The sequence below is a fragment of the Gadus morhua genome, chromosome 15 (assembly GCF_902167405.1).
Source record: "Gadus morhua chromosome 15, gadMor3.0, whole genome shotgun sequence".
NCBI classification, from domain to species: domain Eukaryota; kingdom Metazoa; phylum Chordata; class Actinopteri; order Gadiformes; family Gadidae; genus Gadus; species Gadus morhua.
In genome coordinates this window covers 17,971,523-17,995,849 of record NC_044062.1, presented here as the reverse complement: position 1 = coordinate 17,995,849, position 24,327 = coordinate 17,971,523, and the positions used below count along the sequence as shown (strand labels likewise).

The window sequence follows — 24,327 nt, the reverse complement described above, 5'->3', positions numbered from 1 at the left end:
TGATACATAATTTTACTAGAGCAGAAATAAATCCTATTTTTTTTATTGCATAAGTATATAAAAGCTTACAGTTTGAACTGATGAATGCAATATAACTGACCGGCATTGCGTTGGAGAGGTCGGTGTTGTAGACACAGTAACGAAGAGTGCTGTTCAATAGACAGGCCTGAAATAACTGCAGTGAGTCGATGACCTTCTGATGGAAGTCCTCCATGGACTTGTTTGCTACTTTGAAGTACAGGTAGTCTGAGTATAGCCTATAGAAACACACAAAGCAAACACACAATGCAGGAAAAAAATGTGGGGTGGCAGAATACGTTACTCAGAGATATTTGGTTATCAAATCATAACATCAAATGCAATGGCCTTTCATCTTTAATAATAATCAAATAAAATACAATTCTACAGCGAAAAACAAGCAAATTGCTTATGTTTTTTAGACTTTATACACCACTTTCCCCTCACTACTGCTGATACGCGACAAAGCAGGGGAAAAAAAAGAAGTTGTTTTTACCTCTCTACTGGATCTCTAAGCATGATGATTATTTTGGCATTTGGCTGAACCGTGTGGATGAAGTCTTGGGCCAGTAACAGTGGTTCTGCCTCCTCCTTGTCTCCATGGAGATAGCTCCAAGCTTGGTTATCCCACATTGTGGATGCACTTGCCTCGCCTGTCAATTCCAGAGGGAAGTGGTGAAAGGCTGAGCTATACTGTGGCACAGTAGAGTAGAATGTAAAATACACTTTATCCTGCCCATTGAATGGAAATGCTCCTTTGTCTTGCCGCTCTTTGCTTCCCACAATACTTAAGAAAAACTTCGGCCATGAATTGATATTGCGTCAAGAAACTCAAGGCAGGGTAATCAAATCCTATAATCGCTCAAACAAGCATGGTCAAAGCTTGTAAAACAATCAACACATATTGCAGAGAACAAAATATGTGTTCATTATGTTACAAGCTTTTAACATAATGAACACACATTGCAGAGAAAGAAGATATACCAAGTTGTTTAATAAGCACCAACAGCTGTGTGCAACTCTATGTGTATATCTGTTTCTCTGATGAACAGAGAAACAAAAAAAATAACACGCACGCACTCACGCACGCACACACACACACACACACACACACACACACACATACACACACACACACACACACACACACACACACACACACACACACACACACACACACACACACACACACACACACACACACACACACACAAAGATATCTCCCTTCATTAGTTATAAGCGAAAAATTGTTGATATTATTTCATTATTTCTTTTACTATTAACATAGCAGACTATTTTGTCATTTAGTTTGTCAGGTGCTATTATAAATCAGCTGCATGTCAACAGGGAGCAGGTAAGAGATGGTCATCTTGGTCAAAGATGCTTAAAGAAAGCCTACATAGGTAGACTATTTTCTACACACTTACCTGTAATGAATTGAACTTCGCTATTTTCAGTGGATGAATTAGCGAGCATATGTTCCTGGATGCGATGGGCTGCCATGTCAAAGAGGTCCAGGTAATCTTCCAAAGGGAAACGAGCCTTCAGGCCATCTTTAAAACGAATATAACCTGCAACATAAATGCAAATCAGGGGACTTGTAGAGAATACATTTCTGAGTATGTCAAAAAAAAAGTAAGTCTCTACTAGCCCATTCCTTTGATGAGTTATGATTTTTTAAAGAAATAACCAAAATGCTCACTCCAGCCACTAGGGGGCAACAAAAATTAAAAAAGGAAGGAAATTCCACACTTGTACAGTCCTTGTTTCACGACCATTAAGAAGTTATTTAAGGGCGCACTCACACAAGGCAAGTTTGCCTGTTCCGTGCTGCAGGAAGATTCAGCACGATTCCCCCGTTCCCCACTCCCCCCGCTGGCCCGTGGTCCCACTGCTCCCAAAGGCCGTGGCCTGGGCACGATTGCTCCTTCATACATACGTCATGACGTCGTAATACGGTAAATACGTCATCACCAAGCGTGGTGTCCAGCTGCGACTGAATGCTGTCGTCGGCCCAAATTTCAAGTAAACACTCGACTTCACTATCGCACCATCGTAAACCCAATCGTGAACCGCTTGCCGCCATTGTTTAAAATGATTGTTGTGGGGAAGAAGGGCATGGACCTATAAAGAAAGAAGGGCCTCGCAAGGACTACGTCATCCAGCTCACGTTGCGTATCCGCGCGTGTGCGCGTGTCATCTCATTAGCATCTGTACATTGGCCACGGAACACCTCTTCCAAGTGTGCCGTGGCCAAGGGGCTGTTCCGTGCTGGAATACGGATGGCGTGGTCACACTAGCCAAACGTTCTAGACTTTAGTATACAAATGAGCTCGGGCACGGGGCCGCGGCCCTAGTGTGAGTGGCCCCTAAGAGTGACATCACCATTACCAAAATGTCTTTGTCAAAGAGAAGAAAAGTGGACACAGAGTGCAGATTTTTCCAGGAAAAATGGACGGAGAATTATTTATTCACAGAGGTGAATACAAAAGCAGTGTGCTTGGTATGTAATCAGCAAGTTTCAGTGCTCAAAGAATATAATATTCGGCGCCGATATGAGACTCATCATAAAGAAAAATATCACCATTTGAAAGGACAACTAAGGAGATAGACAAAGAAAATAGGAGATAGACAAATTGTTAGCTGGTCTGAAGAAACAGCAGTCTACTTTTACTTTCAGCCGAGAGGTCAGTGATGCTGACCTTATTGCTCACGAGGTAGTGCAAGCATCCAAGCTATTTTCTGATGGTGAAGAGTTCGTGAAAACATGCATGCGGAAGGCTGCAGAAGTCATGTTCCCTGAAAAGCGATCTGCTTTTGCCAACATTAGTCTCTCGAGGAACACTGTCGAAGATAGGGTAGCAGAGCTCTCTGGAGACTTGGGCAGTCAATTTTTTTTGCATTTATTGCTTTTTGGTTGCAATTCATGAGAGCACTAATGTAACAGATATTGCTCAATTGGCCATATTTATTCGGGATGTGATGAGACTTTGACAATCACCGAGGAATTCCTTAAGTTGGTGCCTAATGTTAGATTTCAGCTTATTTCTAAACTGTTCGTATAGACTCTCCGTTGTGTAATTTCCGTCGTAGTAGTAATTCTTGAAGTCGAAATCAAAGCAACTTGACAGGTTGGATCAGAGGGTTGAATAGATGGTTTATTCCAGGATGTAATACAGCGAGATACAGACTTAGTTTAAATAATCTATAGTGGACGCGGTTGAGGAGCAGTTTTGAGACGTGTTCCTTGGCTGTCGAACCCTCTTCTCGCCGAACCAAAGGGTACGGGCGAGTATTATATGAAAGAAAACCTGAAGAACAAGAGAACAGAAGCACTCTCACCCTTGATAAGGTATATGGCCCTGGCTATGTCCCAGACAACCAGGTTGGTTCATCCTTGTTGAGACATAACGAATGGCGGAATGTTGGAAATAACACCTTGTATCAGTGTGAGAGGCACTGGCCTGTTCCTAGACTAGAAATGGTAACACAGAGAGACACTAAAATACACCAACATTCTACATTCCTCCCTCTTGATCATATTAAACATAGTTTAAAGATCACCCTTAAAATGAGAATTCAGTGTATCTACTGGTAAACCATTAACAATTAACTAAATCAATAAAAGGAAGCATAAAAGGCAATAGACAAGTAAATTCAAATACACAAGTAAACCAGGTGTAGGCTACTATAAAAATAAAATTAAAAAGAAACTCATCAGGTTACTCCTGATCAAAACCAAAACAGATTCCAAATTTATTTTTGAATTTGCACCTCTGCCAAGCACCTCTGCTTGGCAGAGGTGTCTGCCAAGCAGACACCTCCCTCTGCTTGGCAGTGAAGCTCCACCCTTTTTTAACAGCTTTCACTGTTCCCAGCAGAAAAGTGGTTCAGTTTCTCTAAACAAAATTAAAGTGCCCAGAGGAAGGCCTAGCCTTAGAAACTATCTGAGAAAACATCGACCCACCCAACCCACTTAGCCATCCTCCCGAAGACCAACCCGCAGTTTCCGACTTCAGCCTAGCCACATTATCATAGATGTCATGTACATAATTAGACACATTTGTAGACGCATCGGGGACGTATGTGCAACATCTCTGGTGTAAATGGCGCTCGATCAAGAAACAGTACCCTCCAAGATGCACGGAAAGGAAGTCCAATAGATACTGATGTTGGAAAATCATTGTTCTAAGACCGTACAATTCATGATTAAGGTCAGGCCATGGCCGGAAGCGTTCGCTATAGCGTCAATAATATGTACTAAATCTCTAATCTCATCAAGAGCAACTGTGATGCCATAGTGTGGAATGATAGCAGAAAAGACTCTGAGTTGGAGTAGCAACTTGAAAATTCCGATGGAATAAATCACGCTTAGATCTAATTGTAGCATTACCCTTCAAATGTTCCTCTGACACAATCTCCAAAGCGGGAACTACATAGGCGACATAACATGAACCACTCCAATTAGGAGGCGGATATGAATAAGCGTCCTGCCACACACAAACATGGTCCCATTTACCGTAGGCAAGGCATCAGTGGCAATCGTCTGGCCAGGTGAAGCACCAGGCACACGGGTTAATGGGGGTAGGGGGACATTCACCAACAGATGCTTCTCTGATATGAAGTGAGAACCTGTATTAGTGTTTAAGAGCGCTCAATAATCACTGAATATACGCTGTATGAATGGGAAAGAATTGTGTACACTGTGTTTAACTCTTTTGAGAAGAGGTGGGATAAGGGTTAGAGTCCTGAGTTTGTGTGAGGGTTAAGTCCTTAGTGTGTGTGTGGGTTGGAGTCCCAGAATAAGGCCTTTGGTTTGTGGTTAGAATCCCAACGTGTGTCTGGGTTAGAGTCCTAGAATCTGGGTAAGAGTCCTAGAATAGAAATTGCATGCAGGGTCATTCAAGTGATTTGTTCAGTACAACACCGAATGACATATTCAGCTCTCTCGTTGGGGCACTGGACAAGGTCGGAGTGGACTGGTCCCGTGCTGTCAGCCTGGCTATAGATGGCGCACCATCAATGGTCGGGAGAAAGGCAGGCGTTGCGACAAAATTCTGAGAGAAAGTACAGACCGCAAATGGGGGACAAGATTTTTGGGCATTTCACTGTATTTTGCATCAAGAAGCGTCGTGTTGCAAAACACTAAAAATGGATCGTTATGAGTGTCGTTGTAAAAACTTTAAATTTCATCAGAGCGCGAGGTCTGAATCACCGTCAGTTTGACACTTTTCTCAGAGATAATGACATTCAGGCCGGCCTACCATGTGGTTAAGCCGAGGTGCCATGCTCAAGCGTTTCTTTGAGCTACGAGAGGAAATTGGACAGTTCATGGTGAAAAAGGGTAGCCCAGTTAAGGAACTTAAAAGTCCGCAGTGGGTGCAGGATCTTGCCTTTATGGTAGAGTACCTGAATAATCGCATCAAAATGTTGCAGGGCCGCAATTTCTTTTTCACTCAGTATAACGTCAGCATACGCTCATTCAAGTTAAAACTGTCACTCTTGGAGACGCAGCTATCTAGCGGTGACGACGCCCATTTCCCATGTCTAACAGCTATTTGTGTGACCGGATGTAATGCTGATATGGATCAATACAAAGACAAGATAACAGGATTGCTGCAGGAGTTCGAGCGGAGGTTTGCAGAGTTTGCAGTTTTTCGCTCGCCATTTACAGTCAAGCCTTCTGACATCTTTGCGAACAGGTGTTCTCTGTAATGAACCTAAATAAAACAAAGCACCGCTCAAGGTTAACATACACACACTTGACAAAAACAGTTTGATATGATGTAGTCTAATCTCATTGCACGGCTATAACTTTTATGTTTGTTTATTTTATTTATATGTGCACATTTACATTTTCAAGGCAGTATGATAGCTTTCTTCCAACCTGGTCTCACAGGAATCCGTGAAATGACTACGGTCGGACGCTTAACTCGAAATCCGTGGACACATCACGGAAACACGCCGATTTCCGTGATGTGGCCACGGAATTCGCTCCAATCCAAGTTAATGTCGCTGATGTTCCGTGGCTCACACACGGATCCCTGTTTCAACGAGCGAGTCGACCACGGGGGCTGAACTCAAAACCCGGGGTGGTCTCACTGAAACACTTAAATTGTCCTTGTTGTGTCCACGGAAGTTGCTCCAATGCAAGTAAATGACAATGATATTCCGTGGCACACACACAGATTCCCGTTTCAATCTGTGTGTGTGCCACATTTGACCACAGCGGGGGCTTAACTCAAAATCCGCGGTGGTCTGACGGAATCACTTCAATTGTCCGTGATGTGGACACGGAATTTGCTCCAATGCAAGTTCACGGATTCCTGTGAGACCATGTTGCTTTCTTCATACCTCCCACTTGAGTTGGTTTAGTGTGGTGAGTTGGTTCAGGTGTTCAGTTGTAAAAATGTATTCACTGTTGTTAATGTATCACACCAGTTGTTAATGAATGTGAAATGCATTTTATTTCAACTCCATTGGCCTATCTGTGAATAAATGTGTTGTGCTAATATAGATCCTTATGATCCGTGATTATGTAGGCTACAAATGTAGGCTGAATGATAAAAGCATAGTACTTTACAACTGGTCCGGCCCCCCACTTGAGATCAGAAGGGCTGTATGTGGCCCCTGAACCAAAATTAGTTTGACACCCCTGATCTAAATGGTTTACTGCGGCATGCGTATTTTCCTGGGCAACTCTCCTCACCAAATGTAGCTCTCATGAGAGGTAACAGAACCATGTTTATGGCTGTCAGTTCCACACACGCACACAAACAAACACACATACACACACACACACACACACACACACACACACACACACACATATCCATGATTGCAGCCATATTGGGGGCCAAATATCAAGAAGGTGGGAGTAAGGTCTGGTTACTCCCTCAGGTACACTGACACAATTGGCAGTCAGGGCGAAGCAGAACTTTAACTGAGGAGTTCAATTAGTGATTTAAAGAAAAATCCAGAATATGGAATTTTGCAGGTTTGTTCCTGTGAGCAAACGTGCAGAAAAGGTGTCTGTATCAATACCTTTTCTGACACTAGATTCCATCTATTTCAGATCTGAAGCAACTTCCACATTATATAAATAACTCAGAAGGAAGGTTGATTCTGAAAACAGACCAGGGGTCTCATTTATAAAACTGTGCGTGGGATCGCTACTAAAAGTATACGTACGCCCAAAAGCCAAGTTTTGCGTGCGCCAAAAACTATTGAGATTTATAAAACCCTGCGTACGCACACCGTACGCAATCTTTTCTTTATAAATCACAGACTGCCTACAAGTGTGCGCAGCTGAATCAGCTTCACGTTCCGCCCTGTACACGCCCCTTTTTAACCATAAATGGTCAATGCAAATGACCTCATGAATTCGATCTGCATATAAAACAGACTCAGATGCAAGTATTATGTCTTGTCGGAAACAATGGCAGAAGTACTGAGAAAAGCAAAAAAGCGAAATTTCACGGAGGTTGAAGTGGAGACACTTGTGGGTGAGATGGAGGCCCGAAAAGTAGTTTTGTTCGGCGGTCACGGGATTGGGATCGCCAAGAACAAAAAGCAGAGTGAGTGGCAACATGTTGCTGCAGCAGTGAACTCTGTCAGTAGCAAGGAGCGCAGTAGTGCACAGTCCCAGAATTAAAAAAGAAGTGGTCTGACATAAAGTTACATATTTTTATGTAGCCTACCAATAAATCGTTATGGTCCCTAAAGACCATCTCCCTCCGAATCCTGTCATCTGCATAGTCCGCCAGAAGTGCCATATGGTGCAGCATTAACCACGGCGCTCACCTCTGCATTTATAGGGTTACGGTAATAAGACTGACCGAGAACACCTTGGATAATCAGTTTGTAATCATCCACGTAAAATGTTCTTGAACATAACCCCTTTTTAATGCCTGTTTTGTCATGAAAAGCATGAAGAGTACAACGATTGTGATGAGGAGTGTGGCTTGGTTTTCCACACTTGGGATTTAATTGACATTTGATTATGTGTTTACAGTGTCACATAAAAATATTATGTTATTGACACATGTTGGACGGATGCTTTATTCCATGCAGTCGCGCCGTCAGTGGACAGTATGGAGTGACGGGATTAAATATATAGAATTTTTTATTTATTTTTCTATTCTAAGGAGATGTTTCTGGAGTTATAACTGAGAAATAACGCAGTTGACTTAAATTATTCTGATTACATAGATTTAACGCATGATACGGGTTGAAATTAAATTTATGAAGGGCGATGATAAAACATAATCGTTCTTCTCACTCTATAATTCTTCGGTCTGACTTCAGTTCACCACCACACCATCTGTGTCGCAAATTCTCCTTTTCCTCCAAACCATGCGTACGCATGGGTCAGAGTTTGCTCAGGGCTGCGCACATTTTCCCGTCAAGTTGTTTTTTTATAGATCACAACCTTGGCGTGGAAAGTCAGGTACGCCAATTTCAGCCCCGTTTTGTGCGTACGCAACGGTTATAAATGAGACCCCAGCTCTTTGTTGGACAAACAAATAGCTATAGACTGGCAATGATGACCAATTTATATTTTAAGTTTCAAACTAAATTAATGTCAAACTAATCAAATGTCATAAAAGATAATGTACAGATAAAAAGTCTTTCAGCATTTTTATTGTTTGCATTTTAACTAGCCATTAGAATACCCAGAAATAGAGAAAATAAATTAATGGTAGCCCACAAATGTATGTAAGAGAGTCAGTTGAAGCAACCTTGTCCTAGGGTTGCTTCAACAGGACACGGAAGGCACATACATACTTATATTGCATAAACCCATTTATAGCACATCAGACTCCTTCTACTCCTTCTTCACAACTCAAAACACATCTGTTTAAAACTGCCTATTTCATCTGATGCCAATTGCTTTGTCTCTTACTACTGTTTTTTTTCTCTTTATCTTATTGTTGTTTATTTTTAATGACTTTTGTGTATCTTTGTATGGTTTCCTTGAGTGCCGAGAAAGGCGCCTTCAAATTACATTTATTATTATTAATATTATTATTATTATTATTATTATTATTATTTTATCATTGCAAATCCTTTACTCCTGTAACAAGAACCTGTATATTCAAAAAACATCTAAAATAATCCAAAAACAATCTATGACCCAACAGTCAGAAGAAGCACATGAGAAGGGTCTCACCGAAGCGTTTCCTTGTCCACCAGTGGGGCTCCTTCATGGTGGTGAACTTAATCTCCCCGTGCAGCCGCAGTCTGTGAAACAAGTCGGTGGTGCCACACTTCGGCTGACCGATGATGTAGAAGTACGGCAAGCAGCGCAGCCGGTACACTTTGCCGTCTCTGTGGTGCAGGTGTCCCTGGAAGCTAGTCCTCATGTTGTCACAGACTGTTTTGAAGCTCTTAGAGCGCAGCGTGAACAGGTTCCTCCGATAAGGGTCGGCGCCGGGCTCGCTCAAATACTCGGCCAGCCAGCACGGGTTCTTGACCTGGGGAAGGAACCGTTGAGGAATCGCGGAAAACAACTGTGGAATGGAAATGAGGCAATAGTCCCAGTTATCCACACATATAAACAGTGATGTTGTGAGGATCTTACCATGTCAAAGTAACTAATATATAATGTGAATAATTATGTCATTAACGGATCCAATCCCCACAAGCCCCAATAAAATCATGCGCAACAAGAGGAAATCAACAAGTGGAACGCGACTGACCTCTGGGTCTGAGCCAATAACCTCTCTCTCGTCTGGGACTCTCCTGGGTGTGTAGTCCAGTTTGAATAGGATGTTCCTCAACAGGGACCTCATGTCCAGGGAGGGCCTCAGCGGGGAGGGGGCCGGAGTGATCAGAATTCCTGTCTTGTCCCACGTCAGGATGTAGGAAGCCACGATGAAGAAGGACAACGTCAGGCCAAACAGGAAGCTCACCACCTTGAGCTTTGTGCTACCGGCCCTCAGGTAGCTCAGTGGAGACAGTGAGATCCATTTGATGACTAGGGAGGTTCCTGAATTGTGATTGGAGCCATCCGCCTCAGATGAGCTTTGGAGGTAGTGTTTGTTGTCCATCACCTCACCAGTACTAGCGGTCACAGCTCAGTGGTAACACACCGACACAGAAGGCAGGATGTGCACGCACACATTGAAACACTGCTGATGTCTCTAAGCGGTGTGTCATGTCTGGAGACAGCCTGGCATTCATCGCTCCAAGCAACATGAAAGTCGTTGTTTGCCTTCAAATCCAGCATTCTAGCTCCAGATCTTCTAGAGTCGGGATTTGGCGGGACCACCTATTACACAAACAGAAGAAAGAAAATAAACTATTTTGAGTCCTTTTTTTATTATTACAAGTGCAGAAAGGTAGCACTCTGTGGTTTTAAGATGGTAATTTGATAGCTTAATGTCATACGCTAATATTAAGAGTATTTTAGGTTGCTTTCCTCAACTTGTGAGGCATCAATGGGTAAATAAACCAAACTCAAGCCTGGGGTAATAGGTATGATCACTTCAAACAAGTCAGTGGTCAAGCAGAGAGTGTTTGGTCTGGCGGACAGGATAGGTGTGCCAGCCGTTCACTGTGGGCATCCAAGGGCAGCATAATGCTTGGTCTGTAATTCAAAACTAAAGACACAGAATTATTCCCTGTGAGATGGTACCCTGTAGAGAGAGTGAACGTATATAAAAATATAACATGTGATAGTGAAAATGAAAATATAATACTGACCATCGTCTCAATATATAAGTACATTCATAAATAAAGTTGATACATACAAACAAAAACAACAGCAGCATGGCAGAACACAAAGTTCCCACAGCCTGCCAGAAGCACCTACGCACGTCAACTGTCTCTGGATCCAGGTAAACATTGTTCCCTGCTCTCTCCAGTATCGACCTACGCCCATTAGGAGAAGTGGCTACTTGCAGTGAAAAAACCAAACTCTGCAAGAGAGACACATACTGAGTGGATGAAGAGTCCAGCGTTGGAGAGAAACCCAACATATGCACCTGAGAACGTTGGAGAGGAAATAAATAAAGTGAGGATGAGACTAGAATCAGACCTCCTGGGAGGAGGATTGATCGGTAGTTGTGCCGCCCCCAGGGGAGACGGGAGACTAAGTAAAGACGCTGCAAAGCCTGACATAGTTGTGTTGCCTTAAAAGCCCCAAATTCAGAAACAGGACTATAACTTATAATGCTTATAACATGTAATGCATGGCTTACATGACTGAGATAGGGGATTACTATATTAGTGTTGGTAATGAATAGCTGTTGAGTGTCAATAAGCTTGAATAACAACCTCTATTGGGTTTAGAAGATAAAGATAACGAAAGGCCATGCCATTTTGGTAATTACAAATCTCAGCTTTGGCTGTCGATCGCCCCGGACAAATGACAGGACGTCAGAGAAATCCTCAGGGCCACACCCCCACCCTGCTCCTTGACCCACCTCTCTCCTCTTCAGTTGCATTAAAGGTACAGACACCGAAACGGTGCGTTTGGGGAAAGCTCAATGTGCGACTGGCTCGTAGTGGCTGTAATTCTGCACCACGGCTGAATTTCAGGAACGTCTTCAAATACTGTGTTAGGGGCCCACTCATATCTATATTAAAGCATCCATAAGGTAGCATGCCATGGGACCTTCAATACCTTCTCCTTCCAAGCCCCAGCGCAAATAATTGTATGACTTTAAATTACGTGATCACAAGATCACACAGGATTGGAAAATAAGCATCCGATTGTTGTTGTTGTTGTGTTGTTGTTGTTGTTGTTGTTGTTGTTGTTGTTGTTGTTGTTGTTGTTGTTGTTGTTTTGGGACTTGAGTGAAGATAGCTGGGACACTCTCCTGAAATTGGAGCTAGACTTTCCTAACTAAAAACAACAAACAAGTCCAAGTCCATTCTTCATTACATCTTGACCTAACCTGAAGGAAAAAAAGTATTCTGGACTTGGTACCAGACACTGAGTGCAATTGGGTTTAGAAGGATAACATTTCAAGACAGGAAATAAGAGGAGCACAAGAAAAGCAGACTGAAATCCTAACAAATACCTACATCTAGCCTAATAGGCCGAGATAGAATACCGAAGATCAGACCAATCCTATAATAGAAATGCTGACTTGAACACAAAACAGGTGAGCACATCTAACTGTAATTAACTAAAAATTACTTTGTAAATTCATCTGTGTCAAACAGGTCTAATTATTAAGACAAGCAAGACCTAGCCCCTTGCAAAGGTTATTTGCATCTGGATTAGGACATCCAATAACAACAACTTATCAATATTTTAAAATCCATACAACCAACGCAGGCAGACTTGGCTGACAGTGACTTTTAATACACTAGCCTGTTCCTGGTAAGGTCCAATCCAATACGATTCCAATACCATCCTTAACATCTGACTTTTCCTTACTCTGACACAGACTCCCTTTTAATGCCAACTGTACCTGGGAGCCTCGTCACACTGCCATTCGGCCCATGAATGGCCGTATAAGACCAAACTTACACGGCAAGGTGAAATATTTTAAGGCAGCCAACCATTGTGTAACTTGGGTGAACTTCCTGGTGCACAACCAATAGGAGAACAACCATACATTACCATATACCAGCGAGGAAGGGGACGGGTGGGTCCACAACCATAGACACAACAACCACAGAAGACAACACACAAACAAGGACGAGTCCCAAACAAGCTGAAAAATGAGTTGTGAATCCCCATATGGTATAACTGTCATACAAAAAGATTGTCATTCGTCGTGGATGTGACGCATATCATGATACGGAATAAGATTGACCGGTCATAGTGCACATGAAACAAAACTACAGTAGACCGACTTTCCCAGTGGAAAAGGGTGCACAATCAAAATCTGCACAGTTCCACCACATTATATGACACACTACAATAATAAAAGACGTCAACATGTGTGGTTGTGTGTGTGTGTGTGTGCATGTGTGTGTTTGTGTGTGAGAGAGTGTGTGTGTGTGTGTGTGTGTGTGTGTGTGTGTGTGTGTGTGTGTGTGTGTGTGTGTGTGTGTGTGTGTGTGTGTGTGTGTGTGTGTGTGTGTGTGTGTGTGTGTGTGTGTGTCTGTGTGTGGGGGGGGGGGGGGGTGTGGGTGTGTGTGTGTGTGTGTGTGTGTGTGTGTGTGTGTGTGTGTGTGTGTGTGTGTGTGTGTGTGTGTGTGTGTGTGTGTGTGTGTGTGTGTGTGTGTGTGTGTGTGGTTGGGTGAGTGCGTGTGTGTTTGTGTGTAGCCCTTCATTAGGATTTCTTGTTTTTTTTCTTTCTGTGGCTCTCTTGGAGATATTACCCATGAAATTTTTGTTGGATATCGTCATGCATCATGACAGCACGAAGAGCATCCATTTCATCGTGTTAGCTTGGCTTCTAGTTGGACACATAACGTATTGTGCAGAGATGAGGTGATCCATGCTACGGTTTCTAGAGAAGCTTGAATATATTGAGTCTCTGGAAAAAGAAAAAACAGAAAGAGTTTGAGCCGCTACACCTATTCTGACTTTTCAACAACGGAATCTGCCTGGATTGACACAAGCTGCCACGGCATTCCTTAGGGGACAACTGGCCGACAGGTGCAGACTTTAGTAAATGGGATTTTCTTTTTTTACTATTTTACCATTCATGTGTACGTTTTTCATGCACATGCACAAATATCTTTTGAGTGGAAAACCAGACTACAGCAAACAACTTCTCGGGTTAAACAGAGTGGAGGCTGTCCGCAGAGCATCTTATTTGAAAAACATTGTATTTAGCTTAAATTAGGTAAAGCCTTGTTTGACTGATTTGACTTTGCAGCATCCACCAGCTTGATGAGATTGTTAGATCTATATATTCTAAAATGCCATCAACGTTGGGGGGACTTAATTACCGTTGCTAATCAAGGTGGATCAATCACGTTGTAAAAGCCAATAAGATGTGAGTGCGCGCGGGGATTTCACTACTTATTGATTGATCTGAATCAATAGCACCTCTTTAAACTGTGAAGGGCCACAAGATTTGGTTGCAAAAAACAAAACCTGTAGATGCGGCCTATGCAGGTTCTTGTGTTGGAAGCAGTTGAATATACAATACAGCTGCCAATTAATGTGTTTAATGCTCCAAAGGAATCTGTCAGTGTGATTTGACTCAAAGAATTACAGTTAAGCTGCACTTGGAGCAACAGAAACCTTTCACAAGTACTGGCGTGTTATTTGACGGTGAACTTTTAAATTCCTTAATCTCAAAAGGCTCATCGACTTATGATTGTTATAAACCACTCTCTGTTAAAGTGCATTTTATTATATTCCATTAGGTGTTACATGGAAGTCAAACTGTTGATGTTACCTATTTCAATGTTTGATTACTTATCTGATTTGTAGAAATCAAAAAAATATCTATCTATACATGTTGGTAATGTAAATTAAGCTCTCCTGCCAAACTAACTGCTGCAAAAACAAATGGCCTTCATTCCATCTAGCACATTCCTTAAGTGATGCATTACAGGATCCTTTGTTAACATTTGTGGTGGACCCCCAGTGTCCAATCTAAACAAACACTGGGGTACAATGTAACTACATCGCCTTCTCACTCTCATATACACACATATTTCCCTCTCCTTTCATACAGCTCTCTCGCTCTCATGCTTGAGACATTACCTAAGCTAAAATTGAGAGCTGTGCCAAAGAAAACACAGCTCTTTTAGTACTCCCGTCGCCAGATATTTTGATTCAATCATGGGGGGAACCCAAAACCGTCCGTCCTGACAGAACACACACTAGGCCTGGGCAAACCTCTGTGAGGTGGGCACTCGTTGAGGATTCAGTTGTTTAACTTAAGCTTCATATTTACTGCTAGGACACAAAAAAATAAGACGGAATGAATCAAACACTCGATTGTTCACAAGATTGTGTTTGAATCGCTATGCATTGATGACATAAGGAAATAGATTAAAAAAGCACAGAGGATCCCACGGACATTGGGGTAAAGCTGAATGCCATTGGTGGACCAATCAGGTGGGATTATCGAAAGGGCATCGATCTACCAGTCAAGTCCCCCAGCCGATGGAGCAGACTACAGTAGAAGGAAAACGTCCGGGCACATCCTCACATTCGGACACATGATGCCATAGAAGATGGAAGGAATTCACAACCATTTAATTGTATCTTGGAACAGATGTTTGGGTGAGAAGACCCTTTTCACTCCAGTTCCAGAATTAAACAGACATTAAACCATAGATGTAAACAGGCCTGGACTGTTACGTGCTAGAGAACACCCTAATAAATAAAAGCTAGACACGAGGTTTCTGCCGCTTGGGTCTAAATGTTTACAGTAGTTAATCTTTACTTCACAGCAGTGTAATGTCAGCCCCGCTTGTGGTTCATCTCCTAGGGCGCCAAGAATCCATTACTCCTGGAAGGAATGACTGAAACATTCTGCAGCTGTTCGGTAAGGGGGAATTCTTCCTCCAAAAGAGGCTATTTTATGAAACCAATATACAAGTTTCAAAGGGAATGTGTGTTGGGGTTGGGTTTGGGCCACCCCATAATGAATAAAATATGCATGAATAAACTAACCGATGCGAGACGTTGTACCTAATGTTTAGACAAAATGATCCAATAAGTGTCTTAATGGGTCCCTCAACCCCGTTTATGTATAGTTGCATGCTTCCTCTCCCAGCGTGGCTCGTATTAAGTTTCAAAATAAAGGCAAACATTGATAAGAAATTACCACGGTCAGCTCAAATTTTGGTTTGCATGTTGGAATGGTGACCGACTCAATAAAGTTATTAAACTATCATTATTATAACAACATTATTCATGTTTTTTAAGAAGATGGTCAAACTACTCACGTTCAAGTTTGACGGCTGAGTCACTGCATCTCTGTTCTAAAAACAATTGCGCCCATGCGAAAAATAAAGAATATAGCCGTAGGCCTTGTGGAAAGCTATTTAAATCTCCGGTTTAAATGACGTTAAGAGATTGTCGGAACTGCCGAGCGAGTGAGGGTTCCTCCGTGCTGATCCATCCCAGTCGCGTGTGGCAGACCACGGCGCGTAGCTCCGAAACGAGAGGAGGGAGAGGAAGGTGCGCATGGGCCGGAGCGTCGGGATGAATAAAAGGCTAGATCTGCTCCCCAAAACGGCCAATAGACGATGAATGTGAATGAGGCTGAATGTTTTTACGTGCAATGTGAACTAGAATTATGCCTCACAAGGTATATCATTTAACACTATAGATTCGTTGATTGATTGGGTGTCATTAGAATAAAGTAGCTTGTCCTGATTAGTCTGTGGTATACACAGACAGGCAACATTATGTTAAAAAAAATGCCACAAATGACTGAAATGCCGCCATTTTTTTTTTGTTTTCGTTCATAATGTCAAAACAAATGTGTAAACAATGACTAGTGAGTTAATATGTAAATCCTTCATTACATATACTCACAATTCCTGAATTAATTTATTCAAGAATTGGTGGATCTAATTACAAATCTGAGACTTCTGTAAGATATTGTGTGTAGAAAAACGAAACACAAAATACGACATAATTCTAAATACTACTGAATAATAATATAATATGTTCCACAAATTTCAGACAGCAATTTTAGTTCCACCGTAAACCATCATTATGTTTAATGGTGGTGTGGGATACATGGTGGAGTTGTATAAACCATCGTTATGGTTCATGGTGGAGATGTATAAACCATTGTTAGGGTTCATTTATAAACCATCTTTATGGTTCATGGTGGAGATGTATAAAGCATCGTTAGGGTTCATGTATAAACCATTGTTGGGGTTCATGGTGGTGGAGATGTATAAACCTTATGGTTCATGGTGAAGATGCTTAAATCATCGTTAGGGTTCATGTCTAAACCATATGGTGATGGTGGTGAAGATGTATGAACCATGGTTAGAATTCATAGTGGGGATGTATAAACCATCGTTATTGCTCTGAAACCATCGTTATTGTCATCATCTGGTTCGGGAGGAATAAAAATAGAAACACGTCTATCCTGGGAATCTGCTAACTTCGGTGGGTTGGCAGTTCCAAATGGTTCATTTCTGACAAGTGAATAAAGTTGACTCTGCTGTTCAAGGAGATAGATTCTCATTTAAATAAGCTCCATCCCCTGCAGAACACATCCATATGCATGAGACCAAGTGTCTAATTACTTACGATTCCCAGTAAAAAAAAAAAGTGATTCATACACATTTTGCAGAGCACACCAGCTGCATGTCAATGTACTCTTTCAGATACACACCTTCACCATCACCTGGCTGATCTGACCGTTCCGGCTGATCAATATAGACGTGCTGCCAAGGCTGCTTGCTAATATACTTTTTGCCAAGCATTATCAAGTGGCACAGATACCATATTCTAAGACTTTTTTAACATGCTATGGCATTTCTGTAAAATAACAATAATGGCTTACTTATAAAAACAGACTAGACATCTAATCTGCTGTAAGATATCGACACCGATGTAGGATATCCGATACAAACACCCCTTACCCAACATTTATTTTCTCTCTCTGTGAGAAAAAAAATGTTGTTCGGCTTTACTTTGGAGCTGCTCTAAACATTAGAGCAGAAGTGCTAAAGTAAAAGAGAGAAAAAGCATTTAAATAATGCAATTTGTTATAATGGATTCAAAACAGGCTTGTGCTCCTGCATCATTTCACTGAGGAAGAAGAAGGCCAAGCTCTCTGTCTTGCTCTGTGTTCTTAGCATGGCTAGCTCACCTTTTCAACCTTAAGTTTCAATCACACACCCCCAACTGAAAACTCACATGCATACAGTCCATGTTGACCATTGGTGACATGTCCAATACTAAACGTATAATAGTCACTCCACACATATGTATGTTTATAGAGTAGCCATCGTTTCAAACAAGACTGATAAAACGTATAACTAAGGTGTGCACATTTATTTCCGTCATCTTTGGGGAAAGGCCCTTATATTGAATTATCAACCACAATTATAACAAGGCACAATTCAGTCCTTTTACCCTGGTTCTGACATATTTCTACTTTCTTACTGGAAAATTACTCCGACTTGTATAACAATCAAACAACAATAATAACAATTTATAAAATCTCCCTGCAAACACAGTGTACTATGATTTATTCTCTTGCTATCATCAGTTTCTGGAGCGATATATCATTTTCGAGCGTTCATGGTACACAGACGACTGGGTTTGGTAATCTTGAGTGGAGGTGACATTTCACAGTCATTTAAGGATACAGACTGGTGACTCACTTTGACCTGAGATAGATTACCTCACACTTGTTTTCGTTTTCATTTCTTCTTGGGTTGTGCAGGTTTCGGTGCTGCTGGTTTTTCAATTGCACAAATCCCTTTAGCAGCCTTCTCTCTTTTCATTCATAGCAGATAACGATAATTTTAAAGGAGGTAGCCTACTAAAATGGTCAAAGTTAAACTGAAGTTTTGGCTAAACCAGTGGCGATATTCAACCATTCATGAACTCCTAATCTACGCTATTCTTATGATTCAGTAATGCATTCCTTCCCTTGTGCAAGTGGTCTGGCAGACGTCTAAGGAGACGACAGACAAGAGGCAGATAGAAGTGTCTCAATTGGACCGTCATGCATTCTTAGTCTTAGTCTCTTGTTCGAGCACGGTAGCTCAGTCGGGATCATCTGTGTAATCTTAGCAACACTGAAAAAGGCTAAACAAATAAGAAGCAGCTGGGGCCGTAATCATAATGCCAATATTACAAACATAGCAAAACATAATTGCATGCCAAAATAAATCTCAGTATGGATGTTTCTCACGCTGCAGTCTTACTGTGTCACGACTTTCGAGCGCTGCAGTAAATGCTCTCTTCTATAGGGCACAGAGATTCACTGTCACTGACCACCGTATATGGATTCCCTTTAATTCCCTTCCAAACTGTTGGAAACCAACGTGAACCTCTTTATTCAACCTCAGCCTGAATCACACTTCCTAGAACTGAAAGAACACACCACGTTATGCGGCTCTTTCCACTGGGTGATTGCTGTTCAATACTCAAGAGAGCAGATTCAATCCAGCACTGAGTAACACAAGTAGGACTATGTTACAAAATGAGACTCTTGAAGTGCATCTCCATATGGCCAAGTTATTGTTATGATTATGGTTATGGTTTGCAAGAAACATACACATTTTAGCACTATCACTACCACACATATGAGATTGAATATATAATAGCTGTTTTGGGTCTTGTGGCATATGCTATGACTAAAGCACAGTTCAGTTCATCAGTAGCACATTGAAGTTTAGAGTCAGACTCAGCATTCGGAAAATGCATTGTCTACCCTCATGGATGGAAACTCTTCTTAAACATGAGCCAACATGTGTCACGAACGCTCCATAATAAAAAAAAAAACACAGAGTACACACTGCAATGTCAAAAATAGAAAACAAAATACCAGAACAATTTGTCCTCCTCCCTAGCTCTCTCCCCCTCTCTGTCCATCTTATCTCGGCCTCTCTCCCTCTCGCTCGGCCTCTCGTTCGGTCATTCACTCTTACAAGCTCCTACTCCCTCTGTTCCCGCTCTCTCCCCTCTCCTGACCTCTATCTCTCTATGGAGCTGCTTCCTGTCTCTCTGGAAGGGCACAACCAAAAAGACAGACCCACTCACACGCTCACACGCTCTTACACACACACAGTCCTCCATTCATTTGATTTATTCTAGCATCGCGCCTGTTACTCGGCAGAGGATGAGTAAAGCCAACAGGGCTAGTAGATGGAATTTTCTCCCCCTTCATACACACACACACATACATATCAACACACACATGCACATGCACACACGCACATTCACATGCACACACACACACAAACACACAGACACACACAAACACACAACAACACACCCACACGCACATGCACACACACACACAAATCCACACACACATGCACGCACATACATAGACACACACAAACATACTTGCAGGCGCGCACAGGTCTAAAAGCAGGCATGTGCACATTCACACACATTGAGGGCAAGACAGAGATGTACACACTTTAACGCTCATGCATACATATGAAGACCGGCAGAGGCACTGATGGTAATAACATCTGACCTTGCCCCCAGAGAATGGTCCTGCATGCATTCTAAACAAAAGCCTCTCTGCTTTTGAACCAAAATGACCCTAAATCCATCACAGAACATTTAGCGCTGTTTCTCTCCACAACAAATAAATAGAAAAATAGCAATCTGGCAATGAAGCAATATTAAGACAAATTGCAGGATAAAAGTTCCCACTGTGAGTGTGTGTGTGTGTGTGTGTGTGTGTGTGTGTGTGTGTGTGTGTGTGTGTGTGTGTGTGTGTGTGTGTGTGTGTGTGTGTGTGTGCGTGTGCGCGTGTGCGCGTGCGCGTGTGCGTTTGTGCGTGTGTGTGTGTGTGTGTGTGTCTGGCGTGCGCGTGTGTGTGTGTGTGTGTCTGTGTCTGTATCTGTCTGTCTGTCTCTGCCTCCCTTCCAGAGGGAGTTCAGAGCTAGGTAATACTTTCCTGGATTTGTCGGATTCTGTTCCTAATCATTTGGGTTTTAATTTGTTTTATATGCTGACATACTGCACACATGGTTGACCACTGTCGCCTCCACGTGGTGCCATAGGGGTAGGACATGCTCTTACACAGAAGCAACAACTTTAAGGTTGGCCCATTGCGTGCTTGCACTGCTGTTATTATGTTATGATATTTATTTTAATCCCCACAGTTTAAAGTTTATATCGCCTATAATGCACAACTCTCTGCGTTAGGAAATTGTGCAGTATAGTTCTATGGCCATGAATAATAATATTAATTATAAACTACTGTTTATTTGAAACATCATCCAAGATGTATGCAAGTGTTATGGATTTTTGGCTTCCAGGGATGAGGCATTGATTAATGACGTTGAAAGTAATTTGTCCCCACAGGTGTATCTATAATGTATATGCATAATATATACTAGTTCCTGCATACTCTGAAAGCTAAATCGGTAACACGCTTGATTGCACTGTGCAATTTAACTATTTGAGTGCTTTGTTATCACCACCAAGGTTATATGAAAGAAATACACCTCATCTAATGAAAGATGGGATCTTTCCTCTGATCAGATTGGTTCTTATATTTTGTTCCCCTTTTTCTTGCATGATGGCAGTAGAGTTTACCACTCAAACATATGAATGCGATACTGAAGATAGGGACCACAGACGTCTACTTCTACTAACTCTGATGCAATTTCTTATAAATGTGCGATTTCCCTGTAAAAATTATCAATAAAAATATATACTTCTTTCTGATGATGTAAAATGGAAATTAACCAGTGCAGATTTTGTTATTGAATATATAAGGTTTAATAAAAATCCAGCCATTAGACAATTCATCATATATGAATAACTAGTTCTGCTTACTTCCAAACATATTTATAAACAACACAGAAGGTTTTACATTAAGGTCTTTAATTAACACTCTTTATTAAATGCAAAATAAAATAAAATGGACAAATAAATTAGCTGCTCATGCGCTGTTGGGATACATAGTGTTGGGCGGTTGCAGGATCAAATGTGACTTGTGAGGGGAGAGTATAGATTATATTAAACAGTTGGTTCTGCTCAGTGAACACAGTGACGTACAGCACCTCTGCTTTCCTGTGTCACAAAAAATACATTGCAAAACAGTTAGAAGATAGTCTCTTGACTTTGTCCTTTGCTCTCAAGAACCTTGACCTCTGTGGAAAAGATGTAGGCATATGTTCATACATTTGACCAGAATTACCAGAATAATCCTTTGAGGACACAATGATGAATGAATGAATAGCAGTTATCTTCACATGGCCCAGTCCAAATTCTGGCATAATGAATATAATATGTCCATCCTTTTCCATCCATCCATTTCCATATACAGCTATATACAGTATAGTGTACTTTTGTGTCCATTCAATTAGTTCAGCTAATTGTATTTCCAATTGCACACTGTGTCACCAGTTCATACATTTTTTTTCATAAATGTGGAGCAAAGTATTGTGGTTGAAGGAAGCTAGGTATAAAAGGATGCAAGAGCCCTCCAGTGGACGAAAGAGGAACAGTCCCGGCCGTGTGAAACATCATATTCCCAGAGCTGAAGGCCGGGTAAGTTTGGTGGTAGTTGGCAGTCCTCGCTCCACAACTAGGAGCCCCGTTACCAACGCTGAGAGCGCTGGGCTGCAGGGTGCTGTCCGCCCCAGGGTTCTGCTTTTTCCACTTGGTTCTTCGGTTCTGGAACCAGATTTTAACCTGGGTCTCGGTCAGACTCAAGGATAGGGCCAGGTTCAGTCTCTCGCACACGGACAAGTAGCGGGTGGCTCGGAATTTGTTTTCCAGCGCCACCAGTTGTTCGTACGTAAACGCGGTTCTGGCGCGTCTGGGCTTGTTGGCGCAGAGCTGGTCCGAGCGTCGACGCTTAAGGTGTGAGGGGTCATGACCCGCTTCCGTCTCGGGGCTGCTACCGCAACTCTCTCCGTCTGCCTCGTCCCCCTGTTCCTCGAAGAGACTCGGCTCTGCGGGTTCACTCGATTGGGACAGTAGCACCAGCGGGTCCGCCTCTGACCGGGCAGGGAGTCCAGCTCTCTCTCCTTTGTAAAATAAAGTAAATAAACAATGAATTATCATACAGGGTTATCAACCTTTTAAGGATTAGGCCGTTGCGTGTTTGCACCCTAGCTCTCTTTATAACAGCATTGGTGAAAGAGGTGCTGAGCGGACAGCTCCGTGGGACTTGCAGGCGTTAATTGTCGAGTTAACGACAACATATAGACTCTTTGAGTGTCATGGATCTCCGTGAAATGTCCAACGATTTTGAAATGCCAGAAGTCACCTTGCCTGACAGCTGTAAGGTGTTTATGGGGACGCCAGGGGCTGAGTGAACCGAAGCAAAGGGTGCAGATGGGACCTAAAAGCTGATCTGTCACTAATCCCCTAATAGCCACCGCAATTCGCCTTGAAATGTCATGTTGCGGAAAGAACCCCCCCTCCCATCAAAATACAGCTCCAAAACTCTCGTGCCACCACGAGGTGCTAATGGAGTTTCATATTTTGTCCGTGGATCAATAAATGTCATCTAGTTAAAGGGAAGTTTTAATCGAACGATATTTAGGATCAGACATGGATGGGGGTGTGAGGTCGGTACCTGCAAGGTGCTGGAGGGAGATATGCAGGATGCAGTAATGGGATATCGATCAAAGCGCGCCGAGGCATCCTCAATGGGACGATTTAAACAATTATCTGACCTGCCTGTCCCACTGCCAATCACGCACGGGGGCTCCTGCAGCGACCCCCTTTGTGACTTTCTTGAAAAGAAATATAGCCTTGGAAATTAAGGGAAGGTCATAGTCGAGCTATGACAAGAAAGCTGAGGCTATGTCCTGGACTCACTCCCAGATGCTCTCATTAAGTCCTTTCGCTGATATTTAAAGGAAATATATTGATTTGTTATGTTTTTTTTTCTATTTTGCAACCCCTTTTGGGTTCATGTACCTTTTTGGTTCATGTATTTGTTTAGAACTACCCCATTCTGTTAAAGCAAGTGTTAAGACAATATTTGACGTATGGAAGAGGAGGACAGAGTACATTAATTAATAAAGTATCCAGAATAGGACAATGTAGCCTTTACCGAAGCAATGCATGTTTGAAATGGAATAAAAAGATGTTAAAAAGGCATATTTACCGGTTTTGGAGTGCTCAACTTGGTGTTGTCCCTCTTCACAAGCGTCCAACTCCAAACTTGCTCCATCACCGTTGAGCGCAGGGTACGTCTCCTTCACGACGCAAAGTTCTCTCTCCCTCTTACTATTAAACTTCTTTGGATCCAATATATCTACTATAGAGAAGGAAATCTTGTGATTGGGCGTCATCGTTAATCTCGAATCCTTTGAATCCAACATCTTTCCTCCAGAGAGCTCATCCGTGGGTTGGGAATGGAGCGAAGGTTCACAAATACACCAATTACGCGGAAATGAAACAATGACGTCTCATCTAAACCCCCAAAAAGTCTGATAGACAAGGAGATCTCTGTGTTCAGTCTGGAAAGTTGTCCCGTCTCTCTGACAATCTTACAACGTGACGGGTTGTGGATGAATGGAGGTGAGCGCGCTCTTTAAATCGTCGGTCCCCCCCCCCCCACACACACACACACACCCCGCCAAATGAAAGGGAGCCGGGCTCCAGCGCCCACGTGACACAAACCCTATTAGTGTTTCACACGACCTCTTAATGGGCTCAGAGCATTCGTCGATAATCACCCATATCATTATATTCCATAGACGCGAAAGTAAATTGGGCACAGATGGCACTTGATCCTAGAAGAGATC

The 24,327-nt window shown here is 42.3% G+C and overlaps 2 protein-coding genes across 4 annotated transcripts in view; both read right to left on the bottom strand.

The window, feature by feature from the left end:
• LOC115560035 (carbohydrate sulfotransferase 15) overlaps positions 1 to 16,155 on the bottom strand; it is a 17,415-nt gene extending 1,260 nt beyond the window's left edge. The window contains exons 1-7 of one of the 3 annotated variants that reach the window (XM_030379317.1): positions 15,838 to 16,149; positions 13,303 to 13,460; positions 9,720 to 10,291; positions 9,191 to 9,530; positions 1,446 to 1,589; positions 515 to 671; positions 101 to 257 (exon numbers count right to left, since the gene is read on the bottom strand). In XM_030379317.1, the coding sequence (XP_030235177.1) occupies positions 101 to 257; positions 515 to 671; positions 1,446 to 1,589; positions 9,191 to 9,530; positions 9,720 to 10,070 (1,149 nt within the window). In that variant the 5' untranslated portion in view covers positions 10,071 to 10,291; positions 13,303 to 13,460; positions 15,838 to 16,149. Of the gene's footprint in view, positions 1 to 100; positions 258 to 514; positions 672 to 1,445; positions 1,590 to 9,190; positions 9,531 to 9,719; positions 10,292 to 13,302; positions 13,461 to 15,837 lie in introns of all 3 variants that reach the window. The other 2 variants (XM_030379318.1, XM_030379316.1) reach the window with 2 other exon arrangements.
• A 5,198-nt stretch (positions 16,156 to 21,353) lies between these two features.
• Positions 21,354 to 24,085, bottom strand: nkx1.2la (NK1 transcription factor related 2-like,a). The gene is made up of 2 exons (XM_030379325.1): positions 23,685 to 24,085; positions 21,354 to 22,593 (listed from the first exon to the last, which is right to left on the bottom strand). The coding sequence occupies exons 1-2, from the start codon at positions 23,899 to 23,901 to the stop codon at positions 21,983 to 21,985; spliced, it is 828 nt and encodes a 275-aa protein (XP_030235185.1). The 5' UTR covers positions 23,902 to 24,085; the 3' UTR covers positions 21,354 to 21,982.
• Positions 24,086 to 24,327: the final 242 nt, after the last annotated feature.